The 17,737-nt window shown below is 51.8% G+C and overlaps 2 protein-coding genes across 3 annotated transcripts in view; both read right to left on the bottom strand.

Annotated features, from left to right (window-relative positions):
• LOC126057136 (coiled-coil domain-containing protein 33-like) overlaps positions 1 to 5,587 on the bottom strand; it is a 63,083-nt gene extending 57,496 nt beyond the window's left edge. For both annotated transcript variants that reach the window (XM_049852546.1, XM_049852545.1), the window contains exons 1-3: positions 5,479 to 5,587; positions 4,675 to 4,808; positions 3,613 to 3,684 (exon numbers count right to left, since the gene is read on the bottom strand). In XM_049852546.1, the coding sequence (XP_049708503.1) occupies positions 3,613 to 3,684; positions 4,675 to 4,808; position 5,479 (207 nt within the window). In that variant the 5' untranslated portion in view covers positions 5,480 to 5,587. The remainder of the gene's footprint in view (positions 1 to 3,612; positions 3,685 to 4,674; positions 4,809 to 5,478) is intronic.
• Positions 5,588 to 13,481: 7,894 nt separating this feature from the next.
• LOC126087834 (coiled-coil domain-containing protein 33-like) overlaps positions 13,482 to 17,737 on the bottom strand; it is a 55,245-nt gene continuing 50,989 nt past the window's right edge. Inside the window, exons 7-8 of the mRNA XM_049905690.1 lie at positions 14,911 to 15,002; positions 13,482 to 13,608 (exon numbers count right to left, since the gene is read on the bottom strand). Coding sequence (XP_049761647.1) covers positions 13,482 to 13,608; positions 14,911 to 15,002 — 219 coding nt within the window. The remainder of the gene's footprint in view (positions 13,609 to 14,910; positions 15,003 to 17,737) is intronic.

The raw sequence follows: 17,737 nt of genomic DNA, 5'->3' as shown, positions 1-17,737 counted from the left end.
TCCCTTAGGAAGAAGGATGCCCAAAGGGCTCAGGCACTAGCAGAGTGCCACTTCCAAGCCCAGTAATGGTGAACTCAAGGCAGGTGGGCTCCAAGGCTGCCAATCCCTTCCTCTCCCCATTGCAGCCAAAATTCTAGTTCTGCTTTGCACAGTGCCTGGCACATAGTGGTCCCTTATCAACTACGTGTGGAATAAAGGAATGCATGAATGGGTGCTGCACCTGTGAGAAGAGCCTTGTGCCAAGTCCACCCACGTTAGCATTTCATACTCAGGCCCCCAAACTGGTCTTCAAGATTCTAGAATCAAAGTGAGTCAGTTATTGGCAAATTCCCAAGTTGTTTCACCAAGAAACAGTTGAGGTAATCAGACAGCTTGTGTGTGTGCCGATGTGGGTATGGAAGTGTCTGCCTGTCAGTTTGACTGTGTGCGTTTGTGAGCGTTAACTGTGCGCACCATTGCAAAGGTGTGTGTGTGTGTGGGGGGGGGTAAGTGCATATTTCTGCATAAGTGAGTCTGTGTATAGATATTTGAATGCGAGTGCGCTAGAACGTGTGTATGTCTAGAATCTAAGTGTGCGAATTCTTGGCTGCAGAATCCAATTTCTGAATCTGATTCTGAATTTCCGCCAGTACTTTTTTCTTGGTACACACCCAACCTTGATCCCTTGGCCTTTCTTTTCCTTTCTTCTCGGAAATCCACTACTAAAAGGTTTTTTTTTTTACTTGCCTGGGGTGGGGAGGGAGGGATGGGGGAAGGGGAAGCTAAAATCGCAAGGCCCAGATCAAAACGCTCAGCAGCTAAATGAATTCGGCAGCGCTTTCCCGCATGACTTGGGGGGATAATTTGGTGAGGCCGCCAGCTGGAAGGAAAAGGATTAATTCTGCACTTAGCCCAGCTCCGGTGAATAATTCATCACCGGAGACCCTTGTGCCCAGCCCCTGGGCAATCGGGGAAGGGTCCTGCCCACCTGCCTGTTGCCTGCCTGAGTCTACTAGTCCCCTGACCAGGGGCACTTAACATTCCTCTTAGTCCCCAAGACACATATGTCCCAGTGATGTGGGCAGGAGGCAGGGGGAGATGAGGAAGGCAGTGGCCACTGGCAGAATCTAAGGTCTGGGCAGAGATCCTGGAGGGATGGACTCTAATCTGTGACATTTTTCTCTAAGGACACTCCTTCCCCTTCCCTGGGGTCTTTTGGATCTTCTGTGTGCTCCCATCTCAGCACCTTTTTGTTTCTGCACCTGGCTGTGTGTGTGTGTTTTTTTTTTTTTTTTTTTGGTGGAGGGTGCACTGTCAGGGAGTGTCTGATGAACTCCTTCCAACCAGGATTTCAGAGGGGTCTTGGGAGGGCAATGCTCAACATTCCACAGCAGGGAGCGCTCACGGGGAGATTTCAGAAACTCGAAAGAGGACTTGTGGGAACAGCAGCCTTTGGGGCTGGTACCTTGTTAAACCTTCCTTAGCCCCCACACGTGGAACTCCCCATGTTCTTCATGGGTAAGGTCACAGGACCAAGTATTACCCCAGAGCTGGTGGCTATTTTTCCTGGCAGGAGTGGGCTGACCCTGGTATCAGCCCTTGCAACTATTCCCTGAGTTCATGGTCCTAAATTGTGCCCACATCCTAGCTTCATGCCTGTCCATAAGGGTCAGCACCACAGAGAAAAGTGGAAAAATTCCAGCAGGTGCCTCTCAGGTGCTCTATAGCCAAATGACCACAGTCCAGGCTAGACTCACCCAGCCCAGGCATAGCTAGTTAGAGGGAGGGAGGCCTACCCACCAGGCAGGGCTCAGCCCCAGGTATCTTTCCACTTGGACCACCCACCTGTGGTAGGCAGAATTCTAAAACTGGAAGGGTGGCCCCTTAGCTACTGTATCCTAATCACTGAGATCATGAATATGATGTCATATCATTGCAGTGATAGTTTTATTATATGGCAAAGTTGATTTTTTTATTGTGCTTTAGATGAAGGCTTACAGAGCAAATTAGTTTCTTTTTAAACAATTAATACATATACTGTTTTGTGACATTAGTTGCCAACCCCATGACATAGCAACACTCTCCCCTTCTCGACCTTGGGTTCCCCATTTCCGGTTTTCCTGTCCCCTCCTGCCTTCTTGTCCTTGCCCCTGAGCTGGTGTGCCCACTTAGTCTTGTTTTGTTTTACGGGCCTGTCTAATCTTTGGCTGAAGGGTGAACCTCAGGAATGACGTCAGTACTGAGTTGAAAGGATGTCTGGGGGCCATACTCTTGGGTTTTCTCCAGTCTCTGTCAGAGTAGTAAGTCTGGTCTTTTTTTTTTGTGAGTTAGAATTTTGTTCTACATTTTTCTCCAGCTCAGTCTGGGTCCCTCTATTGTGATTCCTGTCAGAGCAGTTGGTGGGGGTAGCCAGGCACCATCTAGTTGTGCTGGACAAGTTGATCTTAAGAAAGGGAGATTATTGGGGTGATCCTGGCCTAATCACATAAGCCCTTTTAAAAGCGGAGAGTTTTATCTGGCTGCTGACACTAAAGGAAGCCAGAGAGGTTCAAAGCATGAGGGAGATTCACACACCCCCGGTGTAAATAGGTAAATAGGGAGGGAGCCCTGTCAGGAGGGATGTGGGCGTCCTTAGGGAGCTGAAAGAAGTCCCTGGCTGACAGTCAGCGAGGGAATGGGGACCTATATCCTACAAGTACAAAGAGCTGAATTCTGCCAACAACTAAATGAGCTTGGTAGTGGATTCTTCTCCAGAGCCTCCAGAAAGGAACAAAGCCCTGCCAGTTCCTTGGTTTCAGCCTTGTGAGGCCCTGAGCAGAGAACACAGCCATGCTGTGTAGGACTCCAACCTACAGAACTGCGAGCTCATAAATAGGTGTTGTTTTAAGCTGCTGTGTTTGTGGTAATTTGTTGCATGGCAATAGAAAACTAACACCCCAGTTCACCCCATAGACTTTTAATCCTAGTGAGCCAGACTTGGCTTGGACTGAGTTGGAGCTGACTCCGAGGTCTGGGTGTCCTCTGCCCGCAACTCTTCTCTTCCTAATCTCGCAGCTTTCTCTTTGGTTTCCTAGAATATAAGGAGCACTGGTGGCGCACTCTTTAAGTGCTGGATGCTAACCGAAAGGTTGGGGTTCAAACCCACCCAGTGGCTCTTTGGAAGAAAGGCCTGGTGATTTGCTTCTGTAAAGATTACAGCCACGAAAATCTATGGGGCAGTTCTGCTCTGTCACAGGAAGTTACTACGAGTTGGAATTGACTTGACAGCACCCAACAACAAGAACATATATAGAACAGGAACGATAATGCCTCAACTTTCTTTCTCTCTGGGAAACTCTGGTGGTGAAGTGGTTAAGTGGTACAGCTGCTAACCAAAAGGTCAGCAGTTCAGATCCACTAGGCACTCCTTGAAAACTCTATGGGGCAGTTCTACTCTGTCCTGTAGGGTCGCTATGAGTAAGAATCGACTCGAAGGCAACCGGTTACCCTCAGACGTTTCTTCCGAAGCAGCCCTTGCCCCCAGCCCCTGACTAAGGTTAGCAATTGTGAAGGAGGCTGGAACCACTGAGGAGCTGCTGAGCTGGCACGTGTCTGGCAGACCCTCACCTTCCCCTGACCCGCACACAGCCTTACCTCAGAGGAAAGCAGCTGGAAGGAGAGATCCACTGTGGGCGCCTCGCCATCTATGGTTTTCAGATTGGTGTCCTGAGAGGAGGAGGGAGCAGTCAGACTCTGTCTCTGCCCCACCCACCATTATGATTCCCCAGCAAGGTGGCTACTGGGGCTGTGCCTAGGTGAGGCTGTGCCCAGGTGAGGGGGAACAGGGCTCTGCCTCTGTTTACCCTCACCACCTCCACACCCACTGTTCCCAGCTCCACTGGAGACCTGACTGGGCAAGCCCTTTAATGACCCCCACAGTCTAACCACTTCCTGGCAGAAGGGGAAGGTCCTGTTTATTGAGATCTTTTGTCAGGATGGCCATACATATTTTAGGAAGTATAGAAATAGATAATGATATCGATATTAATTCTTACTGAGAGTGTATTCTGTTCTAAGAATATGCCTGGTTTTGTTCTAAGTGCTTTATATGTATTTCCTCCAAAATGTCACAGTGACAGTATAAGAAAAGTATGATTATTATGCACCCATTTTACAGACAAGGAAACTGAAGTACTGAAACTGAATTTTCCAAAGGTCATGTCAGGTGGTAAACGGTGGACTCAGAATTTGGCCCCAGACGGCCTGGACTCAATTATCTCCTTATACAAAGAGATCATGTACTTCGCCCTTTACATTTATTTCTCTCACTTGTTTCTCCCAAGGGGTTGTTGTTTCCATTTTAGAGATGAGACGCTAAGGCTCAGAGAGGTTGACTTGTCCCAGGTTCCACAGTGCGGAAGAGGCCAAGGCAAGATTTGAACCCAGGTTTTTCTTTCTGAAGCCTGAGCTCTTGTCACCATCCCACAGGCCTTGCTCTAATTCTCCTCAAACTGCCAGGGAGCAGTTCCTCTGGCGGGTTCATTAACTGGCCCCAGAGCCAAGACGGGAGTTTGGTGTTCCTGGGAGCAGCTCATACCTGACAGTTGTAGCCTTCCCTAGTGGGTGCCCTGGCAGAAGCTGTCTGAGAAGCTAAATTCTCCTGTGGAAGTGGGGCAGGGTGGGGTAGGGCAGGGCCAGTGCAGGCAGGGGACTCACGGTGATGGGGAGCCGCTCCACACGCAGCCCACTTGAGCCCTTCCCAGACAGCATTTTTCGGTACAAACGACTCTTGAGCGGCAACACGGAGACACCCAGGGGCTGGCTGAAGGTCCATGGCTCGCTGCCTTTCACTGTGAGGGAGAAGGATCAGCTCTGGCTTCTGCCGAAGCCTCCACTTCCAGCTTCCCAGATCCCAGCGCCTGCGCACCCACCACGGACCCAACCTTTGATGTCAGACACCTAGTTCTCCCATCTCCCACACCCCGACTGCTTTTCTGCCTCCTGGCCTTTCCCTGCACAAGCATCCTCCTTCTTTGCCACTTGTGAGTTCAAGGCCAGCCCTAAACACACTCTGTGTCTCTGGATATTGCTATGGCTCTCCCTTGCCTCTGGCTTTTGGGGGTTTCAATCCTGTAGTGTGGAGCTTGCTTAGATTGTGGGTCATCTGGTCTCTAAACCCTGCCTCCCCAATTGGCTGTGAGCTCTGAGTTACCACCCACCCCCCTCCTCACTGATGGGTGCAAAGGGGGTGCAGTAAAGAAGTATGGACCAAAAAAAAAACTACGAGCCTATTATGGGAATAGGACCCATGGGTCCTGACCTGTGCCCCAAAGCTGTCACTTTGGCAAGGAGACCAGCCAGGCTCCTCCTCCCACCTGTCTGCAAGCACTTGGAACCTGAGACACCTAACCTATCCCTGTGGAACGCAGAGGTGGGGTTGTCTGGGGATGGTTTGAACAATCTTTCACCCATGTCTCCTGACACAGTGGCTGTCCTCGTGCGGCACCAGAGGGCACTTACTTGATGATGAAGAGTAGTACTCCAGGACCAGGGCTGTGTCTTCTGAGAAGCTGGTGGCTCCGCCACAGCCTTGGAAAAGGAAGGGCTGGTTCCACAGGGGCTGCTCTGGGGGTCCCCCAGGCTTGGTCAGCTGGAAGGAGAGAGTGGGAGTAGGTGCTGGGGCCAAATCTTCTCCCACATCAAAGGATGTCCAGATACCTGATTGTGTGTGTGTGTGTATATGCCACACTGTTTGTCCCAATTATACAAGCAACATACACTTGTTGAATAAGTTTTGGAAAAAACGGAAAGGTAGAAGACAAAAATATCTGTACTCCTACCACTAAAGATGACTGTTCACAAGACTGTGCGCTTCTTTCTAGCTTTTTTTTCCTGTGCCTATTATTTAATAGAATTATCATCCTAGCATCTTGCCTTTTCGTTAACCATTAAAACCTAAGCATAGCCAGGATCATAAGAAACCCTTCTTACCCATAACATGACTTCAGTAACCACTAAAGCAACCAACCAAAAAACCCGTTGCTGTCAAGTTGATTCTGACTCATAGCGACCCTACAGGACAAAGCAGAACTGCGTCATAGGGTTTCCAAGGCTGTAGTCTTTATGGAAGTAGAGCAGTGGAGCAGCTGGTGTGTTCAAACTGCCGATCGTTTGGTTAGCAGCTGAGCACTTAACCACTGCACAACAGCGTGACTGGATAGGTTTTTGCAATGGTTTTCATAAGATTTTCAATGGTTGGTTTTTTGGAAACAGATAGCCAGGACTTTCTTCCAAGCCATCTCTGGGTAAACTCCAGCTTCCAACCTTTCAGTTAGCAGCCAAGCGCATTAGCCATTTACACCACTAGGAACTCCGTGTAGCTGCAGGATATTCCATTATGTCTAAGTGCCCTGGTTTGTCTCTTGTCATATTCTCCTGTAATAAATAACTCTGCGTTGAACATACTTTCACACGCATCTCCATATCTCAAATTATTCCTTTAGTGTTGTCGTTGTTAGGTGCTGTCGAGTCAATTTTGGATTCATAGAGACTCCATGTGACAGAGCAGAACTGTCCCATTGGGTTTTCTAGGCTGTAATCTTTACCGGAGGACACTGCCAGGTCTTTCTCCTGAAGAGCCACTGGGTGGGTTCAAACCACTGACTCTTCATTTAGCATCCAAGCACATAACCATTTGTGCCACCAGGACTCCCTATTTCCTTAGTACAAGTACCTAAAATGGAATTGCTGAGCTAAAGGACATGCATATTTTAAGACACTTGACTCATTACTGGTAAATTGTTTCCCTGAAGAGCCACACCAATGTCCACACCCATGGCTGGTGGTGTCACGGATACCAAATTTGACACGGCTCTACCCCTGCTACCAGCTCCCCTCTGCCCCATGCAGGCTGCCCAGCCCCTCTCAGAAGGCCCAATAGTCCTTCAGACCTGAGCCTCAGTGTGTCTGTGTAGCAGTGTGTCAAGCATTCAGGGGACTTGATGGCACACTGAGTGCACACGGGTAGTATTTTAACAACTAAACAAGACTGTTAACTCTCACTGTTGTTGAGTGCCATTGAGTTGATTCCAATTCATAGCAACCCTATATGAGAGTAGAAGTGCCCCATAGGATTTCCTAGACTGTAATTTTTATGGAAGCAGTTTGCCAGGTCTTTCTCCCCCAGAGAAACTGGTGGGTTCAAACTGCTGACCTTTTGGTTAGCAGCCAAGTGCTTAACCACTGCACCACCAGTGCTCCTCAATATTAACTATGGCCCCCAAATAAGAGGACTCTAGGAGACATTCCTGAGGGTGGTCAGAAAAGCCTTCTTGATGGAGGCAGGACCAGAGGGAAACTCTGAAGGCAGATTTGGCTGGGTGGAGGGGGAAAGATCTCCTGGGTAGGAAAACAGCACATGCCCAAGCGCGGAGGTGGGGCCAGCATGGCCTGTGCAGAGGACCCCTGGAATGAGAAGCGTTCTCCAGGTGGAGGTTCAGGATCTGTAGGGCTGGAGAGGGGATAGTGGGGACTAGAAGATATGGTCCACCTCTGCCTATAACTCCCAGCAGGCAGCCCTGCCTGGAACCAGCACAATGCGGAGGGACCGGGGGCCAATAGCACAGCCTCCCCAAGTCTTCTCTCTGCCCCCAGCCGAGGAGCTGTCAGCAACAGTGGCGGCTGCTCCCACCTCCTGCTGCCCTGCGGGAATCAGTCATTGCTCTAAAAGGTCAGCACAAATGTACCGCCAGCTCTGGGAGTTATTGATGTGGGATCGTGAAATACCAGTGTGAGTCCACTCCCCCCCGGTGGCAGGGCCCTGATGCCTGTCACACTAATGTGCTTGCCTGGGGTTTCCAAGGCCCAGCCTAAGGCTCAGCTGTGTCTGCCCTGCCGCTGGGGAAGATAGGTTGCAGTCACTTTGGAGCTGGGGGGCCAGAACACGGGGGCAGTAATTGGGGTGCTGGGAGTGTCCCTGGGAGCAGGTCAGATCAGAGAAGCTGTTCTGGGTTCTGTAGGGGTTGGGAGTTACCTTTCGGGGAGGATTCCCAAACCATCCCATCCCAGAGCCACCTCATTTTCCAGGTTCCATATCTGGGTGCCAGTGAAGCATCTACGTGGCTTGGACCACCTGCCAGGCAATGGGGAGCTCAAGAAGGACCTGTGACTCAGTCCAGGGTTGCTGATCCCTGGCTTTTCCCCCTGGAAGAGGCTCACTAATGGATGCTGCTGTCATCTCTGGGACCTGCTAATGTCTAGATGGAGACTACAAAGCAGGCGGTGGTGAGTGCCTGCCCAGCGAGGGACAGCCCTTCCCGGAATGGTTTCCCAGGATGAGTCCCCCAGAAAAGATCCCTTCGGATCTTGGCCAGAATTGAGGATGGTGGGGGGTCTCTCTCTCTCCCCCTCCCTCCCTCCGTGTCTGTCTGTCTCTCTTTCTTTCTCTCTTGTTCTTGTGTGTATGTGTGTGTGTTTCTGTCTGTCTGTCTGTTGGTGGGAGGGGAGGGACCAAGGCTAAACAACCTGCAGAGTCTGATGCCAGGGCCCCGGTGACGGTGGTGGTGGCTGATGTGTGCAGGTGGGGTGGGGGAACCATTGCTTGCTGATGCTAATGGAAAAGGCCACATCGGGCTGTGGAATTAGGGAATGTGATTAACCCATAGCTGTGATCTTCAGAAAAGCCATTAACCCTCAGCCACTGTGGCAGACTTGCCTTCCCTGGGGACAGAGCCTTCAGTCCATGAGCCCACAGACCTCGCTCCCGTTTCCCCTGGGGGTCACCCACACCCACTGCTGAACAGCGCCAGCCACCCTGCGAATAGTGGCTGGAGCTACGACCCCCTGGCTCTGGTCCTGGGCCTGCCTCAAACTTGCTGTGTGGCCTTCTGCCAGTCCCTTCCCCTCTCTAGGACCTGGTTTTTTTATTGTCCAGCAGGAAGGTGCCTTGTGCTCCAGGACTTGGAAGGCTGTGAGGGTTGAAGGAGACATTGGATAATTTGCCATGAAGGTGAAAGTTCAATTTAAGCAAATTAAGCAAAGGTTGTTTGGGGGACTTCTGTCTGCTAGATGCCTGTGGGACATAGGGGGTGAGGGGAGCTAAAGCCAGTCCCTGTGTCTCCTCGGGAGCTCACAGTCTGCCAGGGGGATAGGGGACAGGACACACACACACACACACACACAAAATGCCCCTATGATCCCTACACAGGCTAAGCATGGAGCTGTGGGTTGTGGGAGCTGGGATGTCTGAGGGGAACCATGACTTCTGACCCGGGGAAGGGAGGCCCTCAGAGCTGAGGGGAGTGGATAAGAAAGAGGAAGGCCATTCTGAGCTAAGAATGCAGAGGAGGGGAAAACTGGGAGATGAGAGAGGGCAGCATGGGTGTGGAGAACCCCTGTGTGAATCCAGGCAGGGAAACAGGAGGCTGGGGGAGGCGGGGCCTTGTGCACTGGCTGAGGGTGGGGGCTTTGCCCTGTCAGTGATTGGGACAAGGTCGCTCTGCCTGCTGCTCAGATGAATGGGAGGGGCTGAGTGGAGACAATGGTCCAGGTGAGAGGGGATGAGGCCAGCACTAGGTAGGGTCTGTGGGGACTGAAAAGGGCAACTTGAGCGCTGAGGAAGAGGCTGGCTCTGGGGCCTTAGACAGGAGGTGATGGTGGGCACAGAAGTTTTGTTTCGTGTGTCTCAGGCCCAGCTCTGTCAAAGGCCAGGCCAACAGGTGCAGCCTGTCAGCAATGGTCCCCTTCAAAGGTGTGGGGTGCCGGGTAGGGCTAACTCCTAAGCCCAGCAGGCTGCCCCAGGTCAAGCCAGACCTCCGCCAACCTATCCTTCTACTGGGCAGAGCTCCAGGTTCTGCCACCTTCACCAGGTTCCAAGAGGAGTGAAGCACACACTGATGACTGCCACTCTCCCTTCCTCCCTTCCTCAAGGTCAACAGAAACCGGTTTTGCTTTGGCGGTTCCTCCTATCCAGGCAATGGAGGCTGGCAAGGTGGAGCCTCACCCCTCCCCAGTGATTGGCTCAGGCAGTACATGCGACCCAATTCTGGCCAATGAGACTAGATGGGAGGTCGGCTGAGCAGCTACTGGACGGGTTTTACTTTCTCGTAAAACCCACAGCCAAAGAGAGAGCGGTCCTCTTTGCTCAGCACTTTGGTCATATCTAGGTGGAAGTCCTGAACAGCACAATGTTCTGTTTTGTCCCCACGAGCTGTTTGTTGGTCAGCTGAGGATGGGAATTCAGGGTATTGGAAAAATCCTGGATCCTTAAGGACACTGCCGAGCTAAATCAATCAATTCTGGTGGCACCGTACCTCAGGACTTCTTGTGATGTGTGACAATAAATATCCTTAGCATTTAACTTGATCAAGTTGGGGTTTCTGTTACTTGTAGCCAAAGGTAACAAGGGCAATGGTGAGGTGGGCTTCTGTGGGGGCATTTGGCACTGGGGGCGGGGGGCGGTGCATTCTGAAAGGAATGAAACCTTTTTAACTTCAACCCTGGTCTTGGAGGCTTTGCACATGGTTTCCCTTTATGTTCTCCTAAAAGCCCAGATGGGGCAGTGGTGGTTCATTGGTAGAGTTCTCGTCTTCCTTGCTGGAGACCCGGGTTCCGTTCCTGGCCAACGTACCTCATGTGCTGCCACCGCGTGTCTATCAGTGGAGGCTTGGTGTTGCTGTGATGCTGAACACCTTTCAGTTGTTGTTGTTAGGTGCCGTCGAGTCGGTTCCAACTCATAGCGACCCTATGTACAACAGAACGAAACATTGCCTGGTCCTGCACCATCCTCACAATCATTGTTATGCTTGAGCTCATTGTTGCAGCCACTGTGTCAATCCACCTTGTTGAGGGTCTTCCTCTTTCCCGTTGACCCTGTACTCTGCCAAGCAAGATGTCCTTCTCCAGGGTCTGATCACTCCTGATGACATGTCCAGGGTATGTAAAATAGAGTCTTGCCATCCTTGCCTCTAAGGAGCATTCTGGCTGCACTTCTTCCAAGACAGATTTGTTCGTTCTTTTGGCAGTCCATGGTATATTCAATATTCTTCGCCAACACCACAATTCAAAGGTGTCAATTCTTCTTCGGTCTTCCTTACTCATTGTCCAGCCTTCACATTCACATGATGCGATTGAAAATACCATGGCTTGGGTCGGGCACACCTTAGCCTTCAAGGTGACATCTTTGCTCTTCAACACCTTTCAGTGGAGCTTGCAAACTAAGGTGGACCAGGATGATAGACCTGTTGATCCACTTTGAAAAATCAGCCATTGAAAATCCTATGGATCACACCGATCCAGTCCCCAACCAGGGGAATGGCTCAGGATCAGGGTTGCCATGAGCTGGGGGCCCACTTGAGGGCAGTGAACAACAACAGCTGGACAAGGTACAAATCAGTAGGTCTGAAGAGCAGTTTGCTAAAGGTCACACAGCTTGTAAGATTCAGAGTTGGGCCTGACCAAGTGTTCACAACTGCCCATTTCTTACCCTCTCCTTTGTCTTGACCAAACTTTAGTCAGGCCTTCCTATAGGTCTCTGAACTTGGCTTCCCCTCATGCCTGAGAAAGCACTAAAACACTGGAACGTGGCCCCCTTATCAGCTTCTTCTGGGACTCACCTGACAACAGTGAGACACTTTTCCTGTCACACCGAATGGCCATTTCCCCTCGCCTGTCCAGCTTTCTCCCAAAAGATTCTGCTTATCTCTGCATGCCTCTCTCTACCCTATAAAAGAAAAGCCTTTTTCTGTTTGATTTTGAGATGCTTGCAGTTTTCTGAGTGAAGAAAATGCTCCCTGTTCCAATACTCTTTCTTCCTGAAGATAGCTTCTCCCTATCAAAGTCTGTTTTTCTTTAACAGGTCAAACCCAGGTCTCCCTGATCCTCAAACTCTCCGCCCGCCCACCGTGCTTTAGCATAGCGGACGCCTGGCGGGAAACCCCAGCATTCCGAGATGTCAGAGAAGACAAACACCTAAAAGCCCCTTCCCTTGAGTGGATTCCAACTCATGGCCACTCAATGTGTTACAGAGTAGAAGTGCTCCTTAGGGTTTTCTTGACTGTAAACTTTATAGAAGCAGATTGCCAGGCCTTTCTTCCATGGCACCATTGAGTGGGCTTGAACTGCCAACCTTCAGGTTAGTAGCCGAGCGCAAACTGTGCACCACCCAGGACTCCAGCAGAAAGGGCAAGTTCTAGAAATTACCACTCCACCGTCACCCCAGCAACTGTAGAGATGAGGGGACTGAAGCTCAGGGAGGGGTGGAGCAGGGGGTCCGTATGAGTTCTGAGGCCAGGGCTGCTGACTGGTACTCTTTCAGGTAGGGCCTTTTCCCACTCCACCACTCTCCTTCCCCTTTACCCCCTTGCTTGTACCACAGCAGCTGACACCTGGGCACCTCTATGCCAGCTGCTAGCGAGCTCTCGACCTGGCCCAGCTGCCATGGTGCTGGGTGACCTTCAACAAGTGTTCTGCCATCGCTGGACTTCTGGCCCTGTGTCCCACATGTACAAAAGGCATTGGGGCAAGTCTCTGTATTGAGGGGCACCTCCCCCATCCAGACTAGTTAGGCAGCCAAGGCAGCCAGAAAGGGCCCGGGGGTGGGGCAGGGGCACACTCATTAAAGCAGGCAGCGTCTCCTCCCCCTTGGGACTGCCTGCTGATTGGTTCATAATTTTCTGGGCAAATGCAGGGCCATGTGTGAGCCGGCTCTGGGGAAATCAGGCGGAGGATTGGTTTGAGTTTGAAGCCTCCATCCCCAGGGTCCCCCTGCGTCCCACCCCTCCCCATCATCATCACTCTGAGCCTTCTTCAAACGTCTTTGCTTTTAAATGAAGGCTGGGTCTCCGGAGGGGTGCCTCATTCTCTTTTTGCCATGCCAGACACGAGCAATACTGGACAGACAACAAGAGGGACTTCTGGGAACACCGGCCTTCTTTAGGGCCACTGGGAATGTTGGGACCATCGTGTGGGGCAAGCTTCCACTGAAGTGCAGGCTAGGGTAAGAAGTCATTCTGGCCATTCCCCTGGGCCCAGCCATGTCCCCTCCTCCCCATACACACATGCACAAACATGCACCCCTCTCCTTCAACCTGATATGTATCTTGTCACATGTATTTCCACCTCTGCACCTTTGACCTCGCTGTTCTCCATCACCCTACACCTCTCCTGCCCCTATTTAAAATTCAAGACTCCTGTCCCTGGGTGCTCTTCTTTATCACCCAGCTTCACATCCCTCTCTCCTCTGATTTTTACAGCTCTGACAGGCTCTCCTGGTTTGTTGTTGGGTTTTACGTTGCCTTGTGTTGATGTTTAACTTTTTCACGTGTGTGATATCATCTTCTCCAGACCAAGACTCCCTGAGGACAGCGTCCCCCTACCACAGACAAGCATGGCCCTGGGTATGCAGTGGGATTCAATAAACTCATACTCAACAGCCCCATGAATGACTGAGTGAGTGAGGGGATGAATGAATGAGTAGGTGAGTTACTACAAGCATAAAGCAGTGAGAGGGTGAATGAGGGAAGGAACTATACCTGAGGACATCCATTCTGGTTGACCCGAGGAACGTCGAAGTTCATCACCGATGAGATAGGGAAGGACAGGTGGGTGATGGGCAGCCCCAGAGATGCTGGGTCCTGGTTTACCTGGCTGAACCTGCGCAGGCAAGGAGACAGGGGTCAGTGAGGGAGTGCTCACGGTGCTCAGCATTCTTGACTCTGTGCCCAAGCCTGGTAGCCATGGGCTACAACTTTGGAGCCACCAGGTTGATGGGAGAGTGGAGGTGAGTCCAGTGGCTCATCCAGCTCAGGCCTAGGCCTTGCAGCATAGGTGGTGGGCTGTGGTCCTTCTGATGCTGGCCAAAGTCATGAGAAATCTCATCTTGGTCAGGAGATGGGCTTTAGCCATGACACACTGTGACTCCCTGTGGCCTTAGCCACATCTGAATGCCTCTACTCCCTCATCTTTAAAATGAGCCTTGAATTTCTTGCCTCCCCTTTGCAAGGCTTTGTCAGAATAAACTGCCCCCATGGTGGGAGTCCTCGTTTAGGCTTCAGGGGCATGGAGAGCCTGCAGGGGTGGAATTCAGGGTGTGTGTGTGCGTGTGTGTGTACATGCTGAGCTCATCTTCATCCCTCCAACAAGCAAGGAGGGTTCACAGGTCCTAGGAATACCACAGGCAGTGCAGAGGAGTCAGGGAGTCCTTTTGAGCCATCGATATCACTGGAAATGACAGAGACAGACACCTGCCCTCCCAGGAGATGGTGCTGTTCTAGGGTGCACATGTCCGTTGGGGACCCCCTGCCCCTACTGCCTCCAGTGGCAAAACTAGCCCAAATCTCCTCCTGAGAACTGTGAATGCAACAAGCCCAGAAGGAGGTCTGGGGGAGCAGTGGGACATGTTGGGCCTGGAGCCAGGGGCCTCCAGGAGGGTGAGGGAGGGCACGCCTAGGCAGGGCTAAAGGATATGTTCCTCAGATGACCCTTGGGCCTCCTCCTTTGGGGAAAGCCACAGTCTGGAGCCTGTGGCCCTGACCTGGGCGGGAGGGGGCTGTCAAGGTGGGGATGGATGGGCAGGCAGATTTGGAAGGGCTGAGTTGCCTATGGGCAGGGGCTGGGGATCCCCCTCCTCCTCCACACACTGGCTTCTCTCAGCTCTTCAGGCCTGCTGCAGACACTCAGGACCCCACTCCCCCACCCCCAGCCTGCATTCAGGAGATGCCTGAGCTGTCCCTTTCTAGGAGCCTCTACTCTCCCTGTGGAAAGAAAGGCGCCGTCTGCTTCAAGGAGCTTACTGGGACCTCAGACCCACTGGGGAGGTTTGAAGGGCCTTGGGGAGAGGGGAGGTTTCCAGGGCTCCTAGAATCACAGCCTGCAGCAACAATGACAGCCTCTCCCCCTCCTCTGTCCTCTGCCCTCCTCTCCTTCCTTGTCCATGCCCATCTGGGCCCCACTTACTTAAACTCCTTGTAGTTGGGAACCACTCGGGCAATCACCACCATGGGGCTAGTGTTGTTGGCCAGGGGCTCATTGACTCCCCGGAGAAAGACCTGGGAAGAGAAGAGGCAGGTAAACTCAGCGACACAGCTACCCCACCTGCCATCTTTCTTCCCCAACGATGGCTCATCCCTGCCTAACACCTTTGCTCCTGCTCTTTCCTCTCCCTGCTGCACTTGGTTCTGTCTTTGTTCAAGGCTATCTAACTCCAGGAAGCCTTCTTTGCCTGGCTGAGGCCATGCCCTTTGGTTTTCCATCCTGTGATTCAATAGTGGCTCTCTTAAGCCAGCTTTTCTTAGGGAGAGGATATGGGATAAAAGACCAGGGCTAGGTAGGAGGTCAGAAGAGCTGTGTTTTCATCCCAGCTCCTGGGGTAGGGGTAGTCCTGGCTACCCTGTTTCTGTCAATTAAACAGGGCCGAAAATTCTTGTTCTGGCTCCCTCCCAGGGTCGTGAGGTGTCTCTGAGTTGATTGCTGTGAGAAGACTTTGTAAACTGTGAAGGCAAGCCCCAGATCTGATTTCTCCAACCACACTGGGCTTCCTGAGGTCTCCGATCATGGCTGAGGTTCCCCTGGACCCCCTTGGTGCCTGTCATGGTGCCTATCTCATAGCAGAGCTTTCCCAGCAAATGCTGGTGGCTTGGAGTGAAACTGCAAACATCAGCACTCTGTGCTCCCCTTGCTTCATCAAATCCTAGTCGTCTTTGTTACCACACTCCAATGAGCTTTCAATCCTCTGTTCTTCCTAAGGACCTCTCTGCACCCCAGCCCTCAATGCCTTCTCTTCCGGACTTCTACTGGCCAAGCTTTCAGGGGGCACCAGCAAACACTAGGGCAGAGGAGGGGCTCCCGGCAGGAGGCAGTTGTGAGGAGGGGCAGAGCAGGATAAGTGGGCAACTTCCCCAGGGAATGGGAGCCCAAAGCTTTGTTCTGACACTCACTGACCTTCTGCTCTAGGCCCTGGGCTAGGCATTGGGAAGGTAGGGGGAGAAGACATAGATTCCATGCCCATCCATCTCCACTGCCATCCCAAGAGCTACTGATCTTCTGGCTCCTGGCCCCCACTTCCACCAGCTCCCCAGCCCCCTTTTTGTGTGCCAGCCTCTTTTCCTCCCACTCTTGCAGCATGCCCAGCTCCTTTCTGCCTCAGGGGAGGCACGTGCTGATCCCCCCCCTCCATGGCTGGCTCCTTCTCATCCTTTAGCTTAAGTGCCACCACCTCTGAGGGACCATCCTTGATCACTCTTGCTAGGTAACCGCCACCCATTCTTCCTCTCTCAGCCCCTGAACAGTCTCCCCCACAGCACTAATCACTATAGCTTGTGATTATTATCATTTATTTCTTGTTTCTTTTCTGTCCATTTGACTAGATCTCAAGCCTTCACATGGGCAGAGACCAAATCTGCCCAATTCACCACTGTTATCCTTAACTTTTAGCAAAAGTGCTTGGCACATAATATAATGGGAGCTCAGAATTTGTTTGTGGGATAGATGAGTGTAATATCAATGAGAGAAAAGGGAGAATAGGGGAGATTGTGTGTTTCTGAATGTGAAAAAGAGATGCATAGAGACATGGGAGGGGGAGGAGACAGGGAGAGTCTGGGGCTGAGCTGATCTTGGAGGATGGGCAGGGCATCTTAATTCCATGGTGCTGATGGAAAGAAAGAAAAGCAGGAAGAGGAAAGGGCCAGAGCCCTGGACACAAATGAGGTGCTACGCCTCTGGCACACCTGTGATGGGAGAGGCCCTGCCAGGTCTACTCCAGCTTGGCTGCTACCTCACACCCTCCAGCTTGATCACTGTGTGACCTTGGCCAATCCTTGCTTCACTCCAGGCCTCAGCTTCCCCAACTTGTACACTCAGAGTTAGACCATAATCTCCCCAGTCCTTCCAACTCTAACTTTCGTGGGAGGAGAGGGCCCAGGAGCAAAGATTATCCTGGATACCCTCTCTTTTTCCTCTTCTTCCTTAGCACCTCCCAAAGTTGATTGCCAGCTAACCCAACACAGGTGTGGGCTGATCAGGGCGTAAAACAGTTCTTAAGATGTTTTGGAGTCTTGGGTGGTACAAATGGTTAACTTGGGTAAATTACTGGAGGTTCAAGTCCACGCAGAGGTGCCTTAGAAGAAAAGCCTGGTGATCTACTTCCAAAAAGTCAGTCATTATAAACCCTGTGGAGCACAGTTCTTCTCTGACACGCATGGGGTCGCCATGATTTGGAGTCATCTTGATGGCAACTGGTTTTCAAGGCACTTCAGACCCTACTGGGGCCTCTGAAGACTGAAGTCCCTTCACGAGTTTCAAAGGGATAAATCTCTAATGTTGGAATTTCAAACTTTGGATGGGGGTAAGGATCTGAGCCTGAGGAATTTTCTGGAGAGCTATTGGGCTCTATGGCTCAAGGGGCTGAAACAAGTATAAGGGCTGGGAGGGGGCTCTGAGATGTGCAGTGGGCAGTGGGGTGCTAATTTACATCTGTTCTGTGTTGACACTGATCAGGTGTGAATGAGACAGCTACCCAAGTACACCCGCTGGTGACAGAGCTCAGTGAGTAACAGAAGAAGCAATTTTATCCCCCGCTGTGCTGGCCTGCCTGCCATCAGAGCAGACATCACTCACAGGCTGTACACCCTGACAGAACAGGGAGGCATCTGTGCTGGGGCGTGGTGGTGGGCAAGGGAGTGGGAGGGGTGCTGGGGTACAGGGAGGCCCAGACTTCTGGGTCTGTGTTCCGCACCTCTTACCAGGTAAGTCAGGGGGCTGGGAGTGGGGTGGGGCAAGACACAGC

This window comes from Elephas maximus, chromosome 13, assembly GCF_024166365.1.
Source record: "Elephas maximus indicus isolate mEleMax1 chromosome 13, mEleMax1 primary haplotype, whole genome shotgun sequence".
Taxonomy (NCBI): domain Eukaryota; kingdom Metazoa; phylum Chordata; class Mammalia; order Proboscidea; family Elephantidae; genus Elephas; species Elephas maximus.
The sequence above is the reverse complement of the archived record's forward strand: the minus strand, read 5'-3'. Positions and strand labels throughout refer to the sequence as shown.